Source organism: Castor canadensis, chromosome 8 (genome assembly GCF_047511655.1).
Source record: "Castor canadensis chromosome 8, mCasCan1.hap1v2, whole genome shotgun sequence".
Classification (NCBI taxonomy): Eukaryota; Metazoa; Chordata; class Mammalia; order Rodentia; family Castoridae; genus Castor; species Castor canadensis.
The window spans coordinates 30,322,758-30,341,529 of record NC_133393.1 but is presented as its reverse complement, the minus strand read 5'-3'; the positions used below and the strand labels follow the sequence as shown (position 1 = coordinate 30,341,529).

The following is an 18,772-nucleotide window of genomic DNA, read 5'->3' as shown; positions in this document are numbered from 1 at the left end:
TTAAGGACAGCTCTTCTTGTGTATGACTCATCGTCTCTGAGCAGTCGGAGATGATGAGAAAAGCACCAGCAAGTTCATTATTTTTCTGTGAAGAATTTTAGTCTTTTACTGTGTGTTATGATTCTAAAAGCAAGCTAAAACATCCTGGTTTTGTTTCAAAGTATCTATGATGAAAATGACAAACAATTAAAGCAGTTTGCACAGTTATATCTTCAAATGATTGTTTATTTTTATAAAGTGTGCTTTTTGTACCACTTTTCATTTTAGTGCCTAAACTGCACCCAAGTCTTCCAGAGAACCGCTTTGGTTTGGGGACGCCAGAAAAGAACTCCAAAACAGAACCCAGAGTGGATGTGGGCTGCAGGTCACGGAGCTCATCCAGCACACCCACCAGCCCCAAGCCCCTCCTTCAGTCCCCCAAGCCCAGCTTGGCAGCACGGCCCACCATCCCGCAGAAACCAAGAACTGCCTCCCGGCCTGGTAAGGGTTTTGCTGGTCTGGGAGACAGCTTGACTAGACAGCTCCCCAGGGCTGATTGGAGCCACAGGTGGTCTCAAGGGCAGCAGGTGAACAAAATTTAGGGAGAGATCACAGGAAACTGCCAAAGTGGAGAGGGCCATCATGTGTGAAGTGGGAACCCTGAAACTGTCCTTGCTTTCAGGGTTACCCGTTGGTTTGTATGCAGGAAAGGAAAATCAGTCTTGTGTCATGCTAGCCCATCTGCAATGCCTGATTGGGTTTTCGGAAATCCATCTTTGGGATGTTTAGACCCTTCAAAAGGCTATAGCCACATTCTGTGACATATCGGTATGCCTATAATCCTAGCTACTTGGGAGTCTGAGATGGGAGGATCATGGTTTGAGGCCAGCCCAGGCAAATAGTTCATGAGATTCTCACCACCCGCCACCCCAATCTCTAAAATAACCAGAGTGAAAATGGCCTGGAGGTATGGTTCAAGTTGTAGAGCACCTGCTTTGCAAGCACAAAGCCCGAGTTCAAACCCCAGTCCCATCAAAAAAAAAAAGTTTTAAAAGAGAGTTTGGTTGACCATGGGCCTGGTTTTTAAAGAAAACTTCATTAGACTCAGACATAACATTTGTGCAGGATTTTTTGCGGCTGCATTTGTAGACCACGATTGAATAATCATTGTAACAGGGCCACATGGTCTGAAAAGCCTGAGGTTTTTATTCATTGGCCACTTACAAAAAAATTTGCTGACCATTAATGTAAAAAAAACTAATGGTAGAAGAAACGTTAAAATATTCTCGTATTTTATAAATGGGCTAGATCCTGCCTTATTCTTTTCCACACAAAAGTTCTAGTAGATTTTTTTAAAAGCTATTATAAAAAATTTCAACACATACAAAAGTTGAATGAGTGATATAATGAACCCCCGTATCAATTTTTTACCCCTTTCCTTTATCCCCCGACATAAATTAGGCAGAGTTGTAGAGATAATTGGATTATCATCATCATAGTCATCGTGGTTAGTCTTTGTGGGGTTTTGTTGGGTTTTTTTGTTTAATTTTCAGGGTACTGGGGATCAAACTCAAGGCCTCACACATACTAGGCAAGTGCCTTACACTGGCTCCATCCTCAGCCCTTTCATTGCTTATCTGAATTAACTTAATTCTGTACCACACACTGCTCTGAGTACTTTATGGGGACAAACTCCCAATATCCTCATCACGCTCCATTTTACAAATGAGGACTGTGAAATACAGAGACTAAGTTTGTCAAGCCACACAGTTGAATAGCAACAGAAACTAGGACTCCACCACCTTTAGTGTAGACAGTTTTCTGCTGACCTCTCCCCCATGGGCACGCACATTGTAAAGTAGAATGTATGGCTCCTTATCATGATTTGTCAACATGCAGATGCGTTGGGTAGGAGAAAGGAAGTATCCCATGTGCCCAAACTCATCCCACTTCTGTATCTTTCTCATTTTCTCTCATACATTTAATTAATTCCCCAGATAGCCAGCCTGGTCTTCATGGCTACTTCCTTAGGAAACCAAGTGACCAGGCCCCAGAGAGAAGGCACAAAGAAAGGAGTACCCTGGGCTTGCCTCAAGGACCTGACCATTAAAGTAAATCACTTAGGACTTACTAATTCTACTCAAACAGTTTCACAAAAAAAAAAAAAAAATCATTATGATGGAGATCATAATTTTTGCTGCACATAAAATATATTCATAATAGAAGGAGTAAGCAGAATGGAAGGAAAATATGGCTTCTTTTTTTTAGCAAAGAGCAAAACTCAAAAGGAGGGTTGGTCCTGATGTTTTTACCAGCTAGATACATCTTTAACATAAGGAAACAACTCATAAAATCTAATCCAGTTTGTATTTTGACTCCCAAGTTGTTAATGCTGAGTGTAAAGCTAACTGGATTCCTAATACTCTGTTACAAAAAGCTTTAATTTTCAGTTTGCTTACTAAATGTGCTCATTTGTTTCCTAGAACTTAGTATACCAAGAATTATGTTGGACTGATGGAGTGGCTCATAATGGTAGACCGCCTATCTAGCAAAGCATAAAGCCCTGAATTCAAACCCCAGTACCACCAAAAAAAGGAATTATGTTAACAACTAATTTCTTTTATAGAGCTTGAGAATTCATCAGGCATTTTCAAATACACCAACTCATTTCCTGTCTTGAGAGATTATCAAGACCATAAGGTCTTATCATATTCCTGCTTTTTGTGGTGAAGCAAGTGGGAGACTTGAATTAGAAGTGTAAGACTGAAGAGAACCTGGCTGATAACAGAGCAGAGAAAGGTGCACAGTAAGGCAAATCCTTTCAATTAGAGTGAAGCAGCATTTGTTTTCAGAATAAGAGACTGAAATTCAGACTGGGTGTGGTGATGCATAACTGTAATCCCAGCTCCTACAGGTGGAGGTAGGAGGAACGTAGTCTGAGACTGGCCTGAGCAAACACATAATACCCTGTCTCAAAAATAAAGACAAGAGGACTTGGGTATGACTCAAGTGGTAGAGTGCCTGCCGATCAAGCTTGAGGGATTGAATTCAATCCACAGTACCACCAAAAAGAGAGAAACAGAGACAGAGACAAATACTAGAATTCTAGTCCTGGCCATTTTGCCCTTGTTTTAGCTTAGCAGGTCACTTAATCTCTTCATTTGTCCAGTGACTGTTCCTTTACAGTTCTAAAACTCCCATGGCTCCAATTATTCCTAGAGACTTCAGTGTGTGTAGAGGTAGGCACATGAAGGTATGTATGTGTGACTCCTGCACTGGGTCTGACAACAGGTAGAGGCAAGGTGTTAGGCATATTACAGATTTTGAGACAAACAGCTTTTTGTTTCAGGCAGAAGAAACATGTGGTTTACTTATTGTCTAATTTTTAAATATCAACTTATTGAAATGCTTTACCTACAGGATAGATTCACATCTGTGCAAGACTTTCTTCTATAATATTCCTTATTAAACTCTTTTTTGTGGATATTCACTGAAAAGAAACACAAAAATACATTTTGGGCAAAAAAAAAATTCTATGATGCCTTTTCTTTTCTTTGCCTGGGTTATAAGCTTGGAATCCAGTTTGTGGAGCAGTTTGATTCATGTGTTTGTGTCTCCGTAGAAGACATCCCAGACTCTCCATCTGGCCCTAGTTTCCCTAAAGTTGCTCTTCTTCCACCTATCTTGAAGAAAGTTCCCTCGGACAAGGAGAGAGATGGGCAGAATAGCCCCCAGCCAAGTCCCAGGACACTTTCCCAGGAAGGTAAGAACTTTTTTCTCTGGATTAGCTATCCCTAAGGAGGGTCATTTCAAAAGGAAGGAATTAATCCTGAACCTTACCAGTATTTTAACATTCAAGCCAGCATCCTTTGGATGAAATTTTTAGAAACAGTAGTTCTGTAGTATAGAAACTTGATTCAGCAATATTGGTGAAATTGAATCTTAATGAAGAATGAAAGTATGGATGAAAGCACCCAGCGCAAAGGCCTAACTTCTTTGCATGACTAATCACTAGATGACTGGCTCCCAGTATGTTAGGAGCTCCTTAAACATGATTTTTGTGGCCTGTTTGAAGTATCTGCAGTCATTGGGTCTCATTTCCAAGGAAAGCACCCGTGGTTGTGATAGTCACCACTGCTATGGTTTGGGAGCGAAGCAGTTCACGTAGGCGTAAGAGACCTTATAGCTCACCGTGGTTGAGTTAAACATTCGTAGTTCGCAGAAGTGTGCACCTGCACGGACACTCTCAGCGTGTCTTATGCCAGTTTGCCCCTTATAGTTTGCTGCTGAGGTAGGAGCCCCAGTATCCTGTGACTTGAGTGACTTGCTCTAGAATTAGATTGAGTTACCCACCATCATCAGAGGGGAGGCATGGTTGGGGCAGCTCCAGCATCTATGCCGTTTCTCCCACTTCCCTATTCTTTTAAATGCATAATTGACTTTTTGGATCTTTGTCCTACATAAAGTATAATATAAATGCTGTCTCTAACCCCGTCTATATCTGTAAAGAAATTCTGGAGCCACACAAGTCGTCACCCATGTCCAGGAGGCTATCATTGTGTTTTGATGTTTAAGAATTCTTTGATCTCTCTGGCTCTGACATCTTCCACCATTTTCTTTTATAGGTAATAGTTTTGGGTTAAAGCTTGGTATTGTCTTTGTGGCTCCAGAGTCTATTAAAAAAAATAGCATTGCTAGCTTTCCCATCTCCATTCTGCAGATTTATTTGGTGGGTAGAAACCTCACTCACCTTTTGGCTATAAATAAAAGAAGGTGGGGCTTTTACTGAAGCTGGTAAACTACTTTTGTCTAAGAGAAACTAAAGCCATGAAAGATGGCTGGTATCTACAGTCATTTCATCCAGAGGCAATAAATACAAGGATCAATATTACAGCCAAGGCCTTTAAAAGACTTGTTATAAAAAAAGAACCTTTGGTTGTGCTAGTTCAAAGTGACCTGAGACAACAAGGGTCCCCTGATAGCCCTTTTCCCACCACACAGCTCCTCTCCCATTCCTACTATTATTCCTCCTTTCTGCAACTGCTGACTTCGCATCTTTGCTTTTAGGGAAGCTTTGAAAATTCCTGAAAAAATTTTTTTGGGGGGAGAAATAGAGAGGTGTGAAGGGATGATGGTATGGTAAGGAGGACTATCTTGGGGAAAGAAAAAAAAATCAAAAGGTTGAGTAAAAGCATCATTTTTAAAACATATTTTGGAAAGGATATTTTCTGCATGCCAGCAGATGATGAAAACAAGGCCTAGGATAGCCTACCAGCATCACAAGTAAAAATGTGGACTATGGAGCCTCTCTAGTTGTAAAATGGGTGACATATTGGGTACCACAAGTAGGCTTTTAGCTGTGAAAAGTTAGATATTCTTTCCTGAGGAAGTTAGAGAGTTTCAGAGATAGATGTTTGATTCCCTTCGTCATTTCCCACAGTAACAGATAGTAGGGATGGTTCAGGGCCCCCATCTTTCTAGTTGGTTGGGACCACAGAGCTTTGGAGATTTTTACTTTCCCAGCTGGAATCCAGAATAAACTAATCATAAAAGATTATGCTGATGATATCACTTTGTATTGAAATTGAACTACAAATATGCATGAAGTCTGAGGAGAGCTGTGGATGTCTGAGGTGGTAAGGGTTTAACTCTGGAGCTTATTTGTTAGCTCATCTACTACAAGAACCTGAAAATGAGTCACTTGTGAGCCCTGTCTTTCTCCCCAGAAACTGTTCCTGTTGTACTCATTCCTGTTTTCTTATATATTATTCATGCTGGTTACTTCATTTCCTTGTTCTGTGCCTCCCTTTGGACTAGCGTGCCCAACTAATTTCTGAAACAGGTAAATTGCCGTGATTCTTCTGGATTATTCCATAGTGAATGTGATTTTTGTTAATCCATCGTGGAATCAAAATGGTAATACTGGGACCTTTTTGTTAGTACTTTTTGGGGCAGATTCAGAGCTCACCTCATTTTGCACGACATTTCCATAATGTTGGCTGTTGAATTCTGTAGATAATGGTATATCTGCCCAGGACCAACACTATAAGTTCCTGGAATCCTGTCGGGTGGGTGAGCTGATATTTAGTTTTTAATATTAATATTTTTAATGTGAATGTCAACACATTGATGTATTGCTACTATAAAGGGTAAAATGAATCCCTTTTCCTCAGTAGTGCAAAGAGGAGATTATTACAAAAGGCATTCAGATCATGACAGTGGCAAGCCTTCCAGTAGAGGGAAAAGATCTTCAAAACTGTACTCCACCATTGCAGAAGAGGAAGTGAATGCATTTGGGCACAGGAAGTCACAGCCAACAAATGGTTAGAGCCTTCAATTATCATCTCTCACTGACCCAAAGTTTATGAACTGGCACTAACAAAAACTAACTGGGTCGGGATTTAGTCATATGAATGAGTTTTTACTTATTCTAAATGGCAACAGGATGGTCCTTCCATCGGGGGCAAAAAGTGTTATGGAACAATTTAAAATTAAATGCTTTTATGTGGAGGTTTAAGTTACCTTGTAACTTGACCATTCAAATTTTTATGATCATAAAGGTTTACTTTCATACTTGGGGTCATATTTCTTATTCTCTTCCTTTATATCTTTGCCATTAAGTTTCAACTGGGATTGGATCAGAAATTCTTAGTGCAACAAGGTTTATTCAGTTAGAGAATATTGACTTAAGGTGTTAACCTTGCATCTTTTAGGGAAAAAAAAATCAATAAAAAGTCACTAGTTAAATGCAGACCTTGGGTCATGCATATGAACTTTCAGCAGACATTTTATAACCCTTAGTAAGAAAGAAAGAAAACAATTAACCTTTTTCATCTTGAGGAACAATTCTATTTTCTAGCACTTGCTCTTATAACTTCTGTCTTCCATTTAGCCCTGTAGTGAATTCTATAATGTTCTGTTCAGGTGAGAACAATCCCAGGAGACATAAAGGAGACAGATTTCAATTCAGCTTTAACTTCCAGTAGGAAATTTTAGAATAAGTATTGATGGCTCAGAAAAGAAATGTCTTTTCTATGACTAAAGTACTCCTACTCTCCCTGGTTAATAACTTTTTATGAACATGATTTGAAAATCATTTATAAGAAATCTCAGTATCATAAAAGAGGAATATATAAAATATTCTGATATGTGAGATTTTCTTAAAGGACTTCTGTTTTTTGGAATGAGGCTTTTTTTCTTATAAAACATTATCAGTATATGAGTGTATTTAGCTTCCCATGGGTCAAGTACAAGAGCCAGCATTTTGGTGTAACTCCATGATCTTCACTGCATCCTAAGAAAACATTCCAGAATACAAGTTAATGAAAGTGATCTTATGATAGGGGTAACTTATTTTTATTGCAGAAGGATAAACTGTGCTCAGATTTAAGTTTCTTTATGCATAGTAAAGTTCTTGTGACCCAACTCACAGCTTAGCAGCCCAGTGAGTTGTGATACCTCACGTGAGAACTGTTGTCTTTGAGAAATTTCCTTGATACAGATTTAAAAATGGAAAAGCATCTACCAACTCATCACCAGCAACAACACTTGGGAGTCTGCATCTCAGCCACTACCATTGTGTTCTTACACTTAGTAGCTGGATGTCACTACATAAGCAATGTAATGATAGAACATTCTGTTTGGACCAGGTCGCACCTGTCCTAGAGGAAATCAACTGCCTTGGTCCTTTTCTCATTTTTGTGGCACTAGGACTTACAACTCAAGCATTCTGCTTGATAAGTAGGTACTTTACATCCCAATTGGTCATTTACTTTCAAATGATTTCTTTTATAGTAGATGTGTTTGTAGACACACAATTACAATAACTGTTCTCTTTATAAGAATTCTCTGTATGTTGCCAAGAAAATTTCTAGTGACTTCAGTCATAGAAAAGTTATATAATGAATACCTTTATCTTATGAATAATTGGAAAAGTTGTATTTGAGAGTATATTAAGCCGAAATTTCTGTCTTTATATTGTCACTATCATTAAGGACACCTGAGTTTACCTTGATGTTTCTAAATCCTGGAAATTTACATTTGAACTTTTTTTTATCCATAGAATATGTCACTTATTAATACAGTACCCTTGAAGAAATGTTCCTTCTTCAAGAGCCACCAAAGGCCCTTCATACAACATACAGAGAGACCACCCCTGTACTACATTAATCATCCAGTAAGGTTTTGAGTGGGAAAAAGAGAGGGTGAACACAGAGATAAACCAAATCATAGAAAACCAATGAGAGGAAATTCTGTGTCTGTCTCAGATTTTTCCATGACCTCATTAGCTGAAAATTCTCTTTGTGATGGGCAAGGTCAAATTTTGATGGGATTAAACAGGACCATCTTGTATTAGCTTTTCTGCCTGGATTTCTTGAAATAGACACCATAAAGTAAGCTTCAATTAAAATCATTTTATGTCTAATATCTTAGACATAATTACAGGAGCTTCAATTAAAATCATTTTATGTCTAATATCTTAATTTTGTTTTGTTAGTGCCGATTCCTAGCACTTCTTCACCTTTGAGAACTGCATAGCAGTCTGCTTTTTGAATAGTTCCTGGTTAAAAAAAATAGCATTTAGCAGAACAATTAATAAAACCATGGTGTATTCTTTCCCTTGTCTTTTAAGAGCAGCTTTGTTTACACTAAAATAGCTTTCTTAATTTTTAAAATCATGTATTCATGAAACAAACAGAGGCTATTGTTCTCAAAGCATGCTACATATTTTTTATCATGCTTGTTATGTTTTAATTGTGTGGCTGTTTTAATTGATTTGACAGGAAAAATGCTTAATCTCTTACTGGCAATATTTGTAACCTTATCTTTTGAATTTCACATCATTTCCTCTCTGCATTTAATTATAAGCTGTGATATTTTCATTAGCATATGTCCTATTTTCTTGAAGAAAATAGTTGTTTTTGTTTGACTTTGTATATGTTGCAATGGATCATGTACAGAGCATCTGATTCTGAGAGCTCCTTTCTGTATCACTTGCTTCTTGCATAATCCAAGTGTAGCCAACGAATTCTTGGCTGTGGTTTATGGTCTGTAAGCTAGTACTCTGTTCTGCTTTCTTTCACCAGATTCAGGTTCCTCTTCCCCTATAAAAATTCTTCAAGGAAATTTAGCGGTTGGTTGGGAGTTTGGGCTCTTGCTAGAAATAATGAGAAAAAAAAAGTAAAAAAGTCCGGGCCAATTACTGAATATTATTTTCAGGTCATCATGATTTCTTCTTGGAAAATATGTATCTCAGTGGAGCTGACAGTGAAGAAGTCTCAAATTTTCATGTGAATCTCTAATTCTGAATTTATATGCATATTTCAAAACATTTTGAATTAGCATATATACATATGCAAAGTTGAATCATCTTTGAGAACACAGGCTTCATGTTTGAGCCTCTGCAATAATTATTGTCAGTATAGACAGGATGTGAATATGCAGGCGAGTGTTTCTGTTGAATAAATTACAGTTTGTTTACTTGAGTACCTTTTATTAATTAATAGTGCATGGAATGTTAATAAATACATGTATAGACACATGTACAGAGACACTCTCATTCTTAATTGTACAAATACGTGCATTGAAGAGGTGTGGGAAAACAATGCAGTTTTTTTTTAACCCTGTATAAAATCAAGTATTAAATCAAGCTGCTTAAGAGGAAGTCTGTCTGAATTAGTAAAAAGTCTGAATTTTATAAATATTTTTAAAAATAAGTTCTAGAATTTTAAGTTTCAAGCAGATATAATTCTGTTTAGACCATCCCTTAATGGAAGACTGACCAAACCTCCTTCAATATAATTGTAATTAGCATCTTAATTATATGCAATCAGATAGATGCTTCCTAAGGGCTAGAAAACAAACTTGACAAAGAACATTCCTCCTACAAAGTTGTTTGCACTAGGAATCTGGACTAATCAGATTGGAGGCTGAGACAGTGAGTTCTTTGGTTTCCACACTCACCTTATTAGTGTGTGACTGGTTCCTTCATCACTATGCTTCAGTTTTTCTTATCTATGAATGGATCCTACCTGCACTACCGAGAACATGTCAGCCTAGTCCTAGGGTCATTACCACATGCATTCACAGTTGGTGAAAATTAATCGATGAATAGATTTTTTTCCTTGTGGTGCTGAAGATTGAACCCAGGGCTTCGCACATGCTAGGCAAAAGCTGTACCACTGAGCTACACCCCCCAGCCCTAGAATGAATTTTTAAAATAGAATTAGCATAGTGAAATGCTTTGACAGCTCTCTTGAAATGATGTTTAACTTTCCCTCTTAGTAACTGTGTTGACAAATTGTAGTTTTTGCTTTCATGACTGATACTGGCTCTACGTCAATAACTCCACACTCTCCCATCCTGCTCTCTCCCCCAAGGCCCTATCCTAGAGGACTCAGAAGCCCATTGTCAGTAACTTGAAAAATTAATGCTTGGGTGGAAACTAAAGGACCACCTTTTTGCTGAAAGATTCCTGGGTTGTCTTTCTTTCTGTGAATTTCACTCATGTTTGCTATAAAGGGCCTGGTCTACAGGGTTGTTTCTGTTCTTATCGATGACATAAACATTTTTGGTTATATGAGTCTCTCCATTTTTAGGAAATACTTTTATATCATATAGTGTAAATTAGACCTGAGGTCTCCAGGAAGACAAAATATTGGGAAGGATGAAAAGTTTGATTATTATTATAATCAAAGGATTAAAACAAATATACTTGCTCAGAAGATACATAAGCAATATGTCACCATATTTATTTCTTCTCCTGAACCTGTAGGGTTGGAAATTTATTTTATAAGCATTTGATATGGATGAATAACTTCTTATGGTTTAAAATAGAGTGAAAAAACTTCTAGCAGATATCACAAGTAATGCTCTATTTTGAGGTTGGATTTATTGCAAAGTATCTTCAAGCTGAAACTATTACAAATCTTCCCTACTTCTCTTTGTTTTTAATATACACAGAGGTTGAGAGCTTAAAGGACTCTTAGTATATGAATCTCTAATTTGTTTTGTGATAAAGGGCAAAATATTTATAGCCAATTATTTTATCATCTTCTCTAAATCTACCTTAATAATTTTTGAAGGACCAATTACACAAGTACATTTAATTTGTTTTTCCCAACAAAAGCTTAAAAAATAGAGATTATAATATTTATTCCTTATTCTCTCCCTGTCCACTCCCACCACCCACTGAGAATTTGTCCAAAGCTACTGAGCAAAATGAAGTGGAAAAAAAAAATGGTGAAGAGTTGAGACAGGGTCCTGAAATGTAGCCCAGGCTGTTCTCAAACTCTCAGTCCTCCAGGCCCACCTCCCAAGTGCTGGGATAAGTGCACCAATATACCCAGCTCAAAATTTATCACTTGCTTTTATGCTGAGATTGAAAAGGTTTTACCTTTCATAATTTTGTATAATTTCAATTTAATGTCATTTAGTAAAAATCCAACTTTATATAATTGAGAGACCAGAATCTGACAACCAAACTGACAAGAGAAATACTTTATTATGTTTATATCTTGACTATTAGGTTTAATGAGTTCATTTCCTGAAAGTCTTCAATGGGTTAAAACATTTAAACAGTCAGTTCTTGATGAGATGAATTTTTAGCATAGTGAAAAAAATCAAAGTGACTAGAAACATCAAATGAATCCTATGGCTTTTCTAGGACTGAAGTACTGTGTTCCTGGTTGGACCAGTTTAACTTCTGAGTAATGAGGGAGCTATATTCTTTTGTAGCTGCTTTACAAAGGACATGGGTTTGTTTGGTTTTTTTTTTTTTTTTTAGCTCAAGTGGTGTCTATACAATAGACATATGAGTAATATTTAATAACCCTTAATAGCTATCCTGGAGTTCAGCATCTGAACCTTTCCCAAGGCATAGCAGCAGTGAAGCCATGATCTAGTTGGAAGGAATGTGGGCTTTAGAGAGACAGATTGCTCTTAAATTCCGGCTCCCAAGTTTTACAAAACCTATCTTACAGGGTAATTGTGAGGAGGAGCAATAATAAAACAGAGTGTGCCTGGCACATAACAAAAGCTCAGTTCCAGAAATGGGCCTCTCGTCATTGCTTTGTAAATTATCAGTGGGTCCTTCATATTTATCTGCAATCACAACAGGCAATGGTAATGGTAATTCTTTTACCTGGAGGGTTGAATGTATCATAGGCAGTATTCATTTTCATAGACTTTTAAGTATTTCATAGAAAGTAAAAAGTATTCATTTGCCAGAGTGAAGCTGAGGTTTTCTGAGATCCAGAGAGGTCTAATAGAGATTCCTAGGGTCTTTCCTGATATCCTACCTATCTCCAAAGCAGAGTTAACCAACCCTAGTCATCTGCAGAAGGCATTAATGTGACATCTGTCCAGCCAGCACCTCCCCAAGGCTACATGTGCCCTGTACTCTGCTGTGTGAGGGGGCAGCTGTGACTGAGGAGGTCACCTGGTGCAGAACAGCCTCGGTGCCCTTCTCCTTCCTGGCTTTTCCCTCTGCTTCCCCATCATCCTCGCGTTTGGGTCCTCATCTCAGATTCTTAATCACATCTATGAGAGGTTTACCCTGTCATAGACTGGTTTTTTGGTGTGTGCTTGCTTGTTTTGTTTGTGGTTTTGTGAGTTCTAAATTTCTCTCTAGAGTCTCTAAACACAATAGCAAGTTTGTTTCTGGAAAAGTTCATCCTGACCACTGCTTCCCCTCTACCCCACCCCACCCTACCCCCTACTCGTCAGGGTTCCTGCCCCTCACTGCATCGTTGACCAGGGCATTGGGATTACTTCGCCAATAACCTGTACCACTTCCTTGCCTTTTGATTTCAGTTTCAAGGAGAAGCTGGGGCCAGCAGGCCCAGGAATATCAAGAACAAAAGCAACAGTCCTCCAGTAAAGATGGCCACCAAGGCAACAAGTCTAGTGACTCCGGAGAAGAGGCTGAAAAAGATTATATTTTTGTGTAAAGGCCACTTATGTAGAAGTCTTCCTGGGCAGGGTGCTTTTGTTAGCCATCAGAGAGGAACCAAGGGCAACACCTCTTCTTCCCTTCTCTTGGTGCTTTATTCTCTTCTTCCTGTTCTTTTCTTTCCTTCCTTTTTTTTTTTGTAAAGTATAACAATAGATCAATTTCTTGGTTATCAAAGCACATTTTTGTTTTACCCCAATTCTTGACATTTAATTTCCAAACATTGTTTCATATGCCTTCAATGAAGCCAGCAATTATTCCATAGGCCCTACTTGAATTTCTCTGAGGCAGCTACAAATTGCCCTGCAAGATGAGTTTTTGGAGGTTAACTATGTAACTGGACCCACACTCACACAAGTAACTCCATCTGGTGGACCATGGGGTACTGCTGAATGCACTTGTGTCAGATCTGCACATAACTTGATATAGCAATTTATTCTTGATGTATGCAATTGCACATTGTAATTATATTAACAGAGCACACTAATAAATAATTTGTATAAATTATATATATTAGATCTTGGGTATGGTCTTTACATTCTCCCATGGGGAACTTCCTTCCTTCCTGATGTGGAATTGTACATTTAAAGCTTGGTCGGTGACCTTCACATACCATCAACAAGCACAGCTAAGAACAGAGTGAAAGAGGTCCATGGCTGATTCTACTATGTGCCCAGATTAATGTACATAGTTAATTGGAATGAGGTTTTATGAATATTCATGTTTTTGAAGGCCTTTAATTTCTGTCTGCATATTAGCTTTTAATGTGTGATTTTAAGAGAGAAATACTTTGACAGCTGTAAAAATATCGAAATAACTGCTCTTTATAAGACATTTCACAAATATTCACTTACATTACAGGCTGAAGGTATTTTATTCATATGTATATTTATATCAATAAAATGATTTTACAAGTGGAATTTTGACCTTCTGTTACTTTTTTAGTTGGGATTGACTTGTGCCAACTAAAACTTGTGTGGAAGTTTCTAAATCTAAAATGATCACAGTTCTCAGATAACCATTACCTTCAAAATAATTATAATTTGCTAATTCCCCTGTCTATTCCCACCACTGGGAAAAAAGATAAAATTTATTAGAAGGACATAGAACTCTGAGTGTGATCTACATCCCAATCCTGTGAATTAAAGACCACCTGCGGGATTCTGGTGTGAGTGGAGAAGTATGATTTAAAAATGTTAAAAGCACTGTGGTCATCTATTAAAAAGGAGAATCACAGAAGTTGGGGCTTATGTAATGTGACTCTTTCCCTCATCCTCCTTCACACCACCCTGTGGTGCCTGGTGTATGAGTCAATGCCAGTAAATGAAGAAAAGACAGTTTGCTGTTGCCACATGATTTCATGATGGCAGAAGGACACGAGATTATTTCCTACAACTGTGGCTCTGCTGTCTTCAGTGCTGATGTTACCAGACTCCTCTAATGACTGTCAAAGTGGGAGATGCATATGACAAAGATGGATGTGGAACTGTAAAGAGCCAACAGGTAGGCAGACCCATAGCCCAACTGAATGTGATGGAGCTCACACTCATGATAATCGGTGTTATGGGAAGGGCATGAGTTCTCTCTGGGATGCTCAGGAAGCCTCAGAGGAAGTGACATTTGTGCAAGGCTTTGAAATAACGCCTTCTTACATACAAGGACCCTGTCTGATTCTTTGTACTCTCTGTAAATGTATTAGCTATAGGGAGTAATGGGGAAATGCAGAAAGTGCTCCATCTCAGAGCAGTCAAGTTCATGTTCACTTAGAATTCTTTGTGGCAAAAAGCACACCTGCTGCCACTTAAAAAAAACACCCTCTCCTCTCTGTGGGTTTCAGCAGAGGAGCTGTTCTTAAAGATAGTCAGAGGCCAGACGGTGAATAGCCTTGGCGCAATAGGTTCCTGCCTCCTAGGAACTGGAGGCAGGTGCCCAGAGATGTGAATGAGCAAGAATCCTTAATTTTTTTTTTTCCTTTCATCATGGTTATCTGATAACCTTTCAGAGAACCTACCGTGAGGAACTTGGCTGACTGACTATAGCTGCTAACCTTCAGACACAAGCAGTAGCCATGCAGAGGCCTTGCCACCTCTACTCCCCAGGCTGTCCCTACCCAACCAGATGGCTGGGCTAGAGCCAGGTCATTCCTGCCCAGCACAGAACTTCTCTACTGTGCAGCCTTTGCTGTTGGGCCTCTGATGGCCTGGCCAAGACTGTCTCAGAGCTGTATTGAAGCTTATCCTATTCAAATCTTCTTCCCAGTCTGCTTTCCTATGTGTTCAGCCTGCATCATGGTCTGAATGTGCTCCTGCCTCCTGCTCCCTCCACTTCTATCTTTCTGAACATTTTCTACTCATAAGTAAATCCGAAGTCTAATCCTACCTGGGCATCTCCCTTACAAAGCAGAATTGACTTACTACTCTATCCCTTGTCACCGTCAATCAGTCCAGCAAGGGTGCAGGAGAAAAGGCAGCTTTATGATGTGTGTCTGCCAAACTGGAGGCTAGTGGCTGGACTGTAGTATTTGTTCTGTGAGTATATTAGATAGGATAACACTATCTGAAAGATTCCTTCAAGGTATAGAGTGAACTCATTAACTTCTTGGGGTCCTTTATGCCTTTTGATGAACCAGATCACTGATTATGATTTCATGAGTGTGTGTGTGTGTGTGTGTGTAAGATAAGGAATTCATACCCCATCTTAGGCATATGGAGCAGGGGCCAAATAACCTAGGAATCACTCCTGTTTCTTTGGGGGATGCATTAAGTTTCTTTTTGGGACGGATTTTCCAACTTTTTTCTTTCCCCACTTCAACATGGGTGAGGTTGGGTCTACATAACACAGGCAATTTGTCAAGTGTTGGAGAGAAGTCAAAGTACAATTAAGAATTGGCCACTGCTAACTCAGGAAGAGGACACTGGTTACCTGACTCACTAGGAAAAGACAACAACCTACAGAGGACAAGACATTTTCATGACTTTGACCTTGGGGTATGTTTGCTCCTTACCCCAGGGCATTCAGCTGCTCTTGTTGACTATTCATTTTAAAAGTTCCATTTGCAAAACAGCACTATGTTCCCAAAGAAAGTAATTTTGCAACTCAAGGGAAAACAGAAGGACAGACTTTCCTTTGAAGAGAAGAAAAAACTTACAACAGTAAATCTCAATTGGCAGGAGACCTCTGATTTTTCAACAGAAGTTGTACCTGTTCTCAATCCAGGTGTGCAAATACTAAATCGAGATGGTCCTGAAAGAATTTTTGTTCTTTTTCACCTGCCAAATTGAAAGAACTGCCAAGGCAGCCCATCAGTAAAAAATGTGACTTTTAATCATTTACTTCTTGTGTGTTTTGATTTTTTCATTGCTCTCTCCTGAGAGAGCAATGACTGGATGAAGCAGAACTGTGATCAAAAGCTGTGCTTTGAGGTGCTCTAATGTCTCATTCTTCCTGATGGTTCCTCCTGAAGTTGGGCAAACTGCTCAGTGAGCTGCATCATTTAACATCCCATCCTCCTGTCACTCTTCTCTCACACCTCAATGTTGCACATCACAGAGCTGAGAACAGGAAAAGGCACAATTCATCAAGATGGGCCACAGTTTAATTTGCTGGGCACATAATAAAGGTGAGATAAGAGCTATGCAGACCTTGTGTCATAATCAGACATGGAAGAATAGAGGAATTTCACTTCTTTTCAGTGGCCTGGTCTGCCTAGGTTTCGGAATGTCCATTACTACCTGCTACTGTTGGCAAAAAAATTGACAAGGCTAAAATGTAGAACAAAGTATTTTAGACCCACACATTGCATCTCAGGTTTTCCTGGCCTTAGATCAGATATTCTTTCCTTCATAATGACAACTTGATTTTGTAACTTCCTTTGTCAGGGTAATCCACATAAAGATTAAGTTTCCAACCACATTTAAAAATCTATGTCAAGAATTAGAAACTTTCCCTAGTCAGAGATTTCTCAAAATCAACAGAAATAAAATGTCTTCTCTCTAAGGGCGTTGTCCTTGCTCTAGTGAGATTGTAGCAAATGTGAATGGAAGTAGGGTATCCATCCTCGCTTTCTCATTACAGTTCGCGTTAGATCGAACAGTATAAGGCTGTCATGTTGTGTGTGCACAGTTTACACTGGAAACCTGTTTTATGTGTCCACCCAACCCACTACTTTGGGGACTGGGTACAACTCTGCATCTCCCTTGACATAAGTGATCATGGAAGTTACTTCTGACCACAAAAGCCTGCATTTAAGCTTAGTTTCTGGAGGTGGGAAGGAAACAATTATCTCAAAGACAGAAGCATTGTCAGTGACATGGTTGTTTACTATGTGATCAGAGGGACCTGGATATAAAAAGAACACTGCTGAGAAGATGTGCTTAAGCTCCTAGACATTGAAACCTCAGCAGAGAATTCAGAGGTAAATTGCACAATGATTCTCCTATGAAGGGAGTCTTCTTTATCCATGACTGTGACCTTGGAGGAGGGGACTATAGAACTGGATATGTTACCCTGAATACTGCCTAAGTGACCTAGCTCAATTTCTTCCCTACCCTATTTCTTATCTTTGAGGAAAGAATTGCTGCAGGCCAGAAGTCCCTCTTCAAGTGGGTAGCCAAAACTGGCTACACCTAAGATGGCTGCAAGTGATCACCAAATAACCTCTAGCTTCATTATAATACCATCTGCATGCTAAATGACACACCCACAAGTGCCAATTGACAATTACCATTGCAATGACTGGAAAGATCTATAAAAGGAGTAAAAAAAACATCACCCATTCCTAGAAAAGACATGAACATTCTTCTCTTTATTAGACTATGACTATGTCTCATTTCTTTTATTCTGCATCCTCCTTCCCCCAAGGGTTGAGCAGTTGATCAAAGAGTTTATCTCCCACTTCTATTCTTGGCTAGGAATAAAAGTCTCCACAACTCAATTGGTGCTCCATCTTGTTACTGTTTCTACAGTTCCAAGAGGGAAAAATGACCCAGTATGGGGACAAAGACTCAGCAGAATGGGAAAATCTGGTGCAGGGAGAACAACACTGGAAGAGACATTTCTAGACCAATCCCAAGGAGACATAAGGTCTCCCCTGCTCTTCCCTCAGGACCTCAAAGGAGTGGGGTATAAAGGCAGGCTGCATCCCACTTACGGAGAGCAAAGGTCCAAGTGGGAATTTTTGACCTCCCTGACAGCTTCATACATACTAGGGCTGGACCAGCCCTGGGAGTCTGTCCCCTGTGTGCTCAAGTTGTTTTGAGGCTAGCTCCTCATGTACCACCTTCTCACTCCTGTCACTTCTCCATGTGATCTTGTTCCCTCCCAAAGCTACAAGTTCCACCTTGGGGATGCTCTCTTCCTTATCCCTTGCTTCTGCCCAGTCTCAATTCATATAAGTAGAATGGCTCGGCATCAAACTCCCTGTGGCCAATACAGATGATTCATGAGTATAGATGACCATGTGCCATCCCCTATAATGATACACTGACCTCTCAGTGGAAGGGTGAGATGGGGACAGAACTGCCACATCTTTCCATTTCTACAGAGCAGAAATAGTGATTTTGGTCAAAGTTCACTGAGCGTGCCCTTGTTCCATCCCAGTTAACTTAATGGGGCCTTCATTGCACAATTACAAAGAAAGAGCTTGGCCTTGACTCTCCAGGTGAGAGAGCAGAAAAAACCACTTGCAAACAATGACACAATTTGTTGGCCTAAATGTTGGGCTTCAGGAGAGGGTCTCTGAGCTGAAGTCAGCCCCACTGTGGTCTAGGTACACATGGCAGAGGAGATCAACTTTTCCACTGGCTACTAAATTTTGAGCTTCTAGACAAGGTCTTTTTGCAG

General features: G+C 39.3%; 1 protein-coding gene across 6 annotated transcripts in view; it reads left to right on the top strand.

Moving 5' to 3' along the window:
• The window catches only part of Carmil1 (capping protein regulator and myosin 1 linker 1), a 325,017-nt gene that overhangs the window by 284,148 nt on the left and 22,097 nt on the right, over positions 1 to 18,772 (top strand). Inside the window, exons 35-38 of one of the 6 annotated variants that reach the window (XM_074082734.1) lie at positions 268 to 480; positions 3,602 to 3,742; positions 6,156 to 6,302; positions 12,793 to 14,434. In XM_074082734.1, the coding sequence (XP_073938835.1) occupies positions 268 to 480; positions 3,602 to 3,742; positions 6,156 to 6,302; positions 12,793 to 12,929 (638 nt within the window). In that variant the 3' untranslated portion in view covers positions 12,930 to 14,434. Of the gene's footprint in view, positions 1 to 267; positions 481 to 3,601; positions 3,743 to 5,796; positions 5,822 to 6,152; positions 6,303 to 12,792; positions 14,435 to 18,772 lie in introns of those variants that run through there. The other 5 variants (XM_074082733.1, XM_074082736.1, XM_074082739.1 and 2 more) reach the window with 5 other exon arrangements.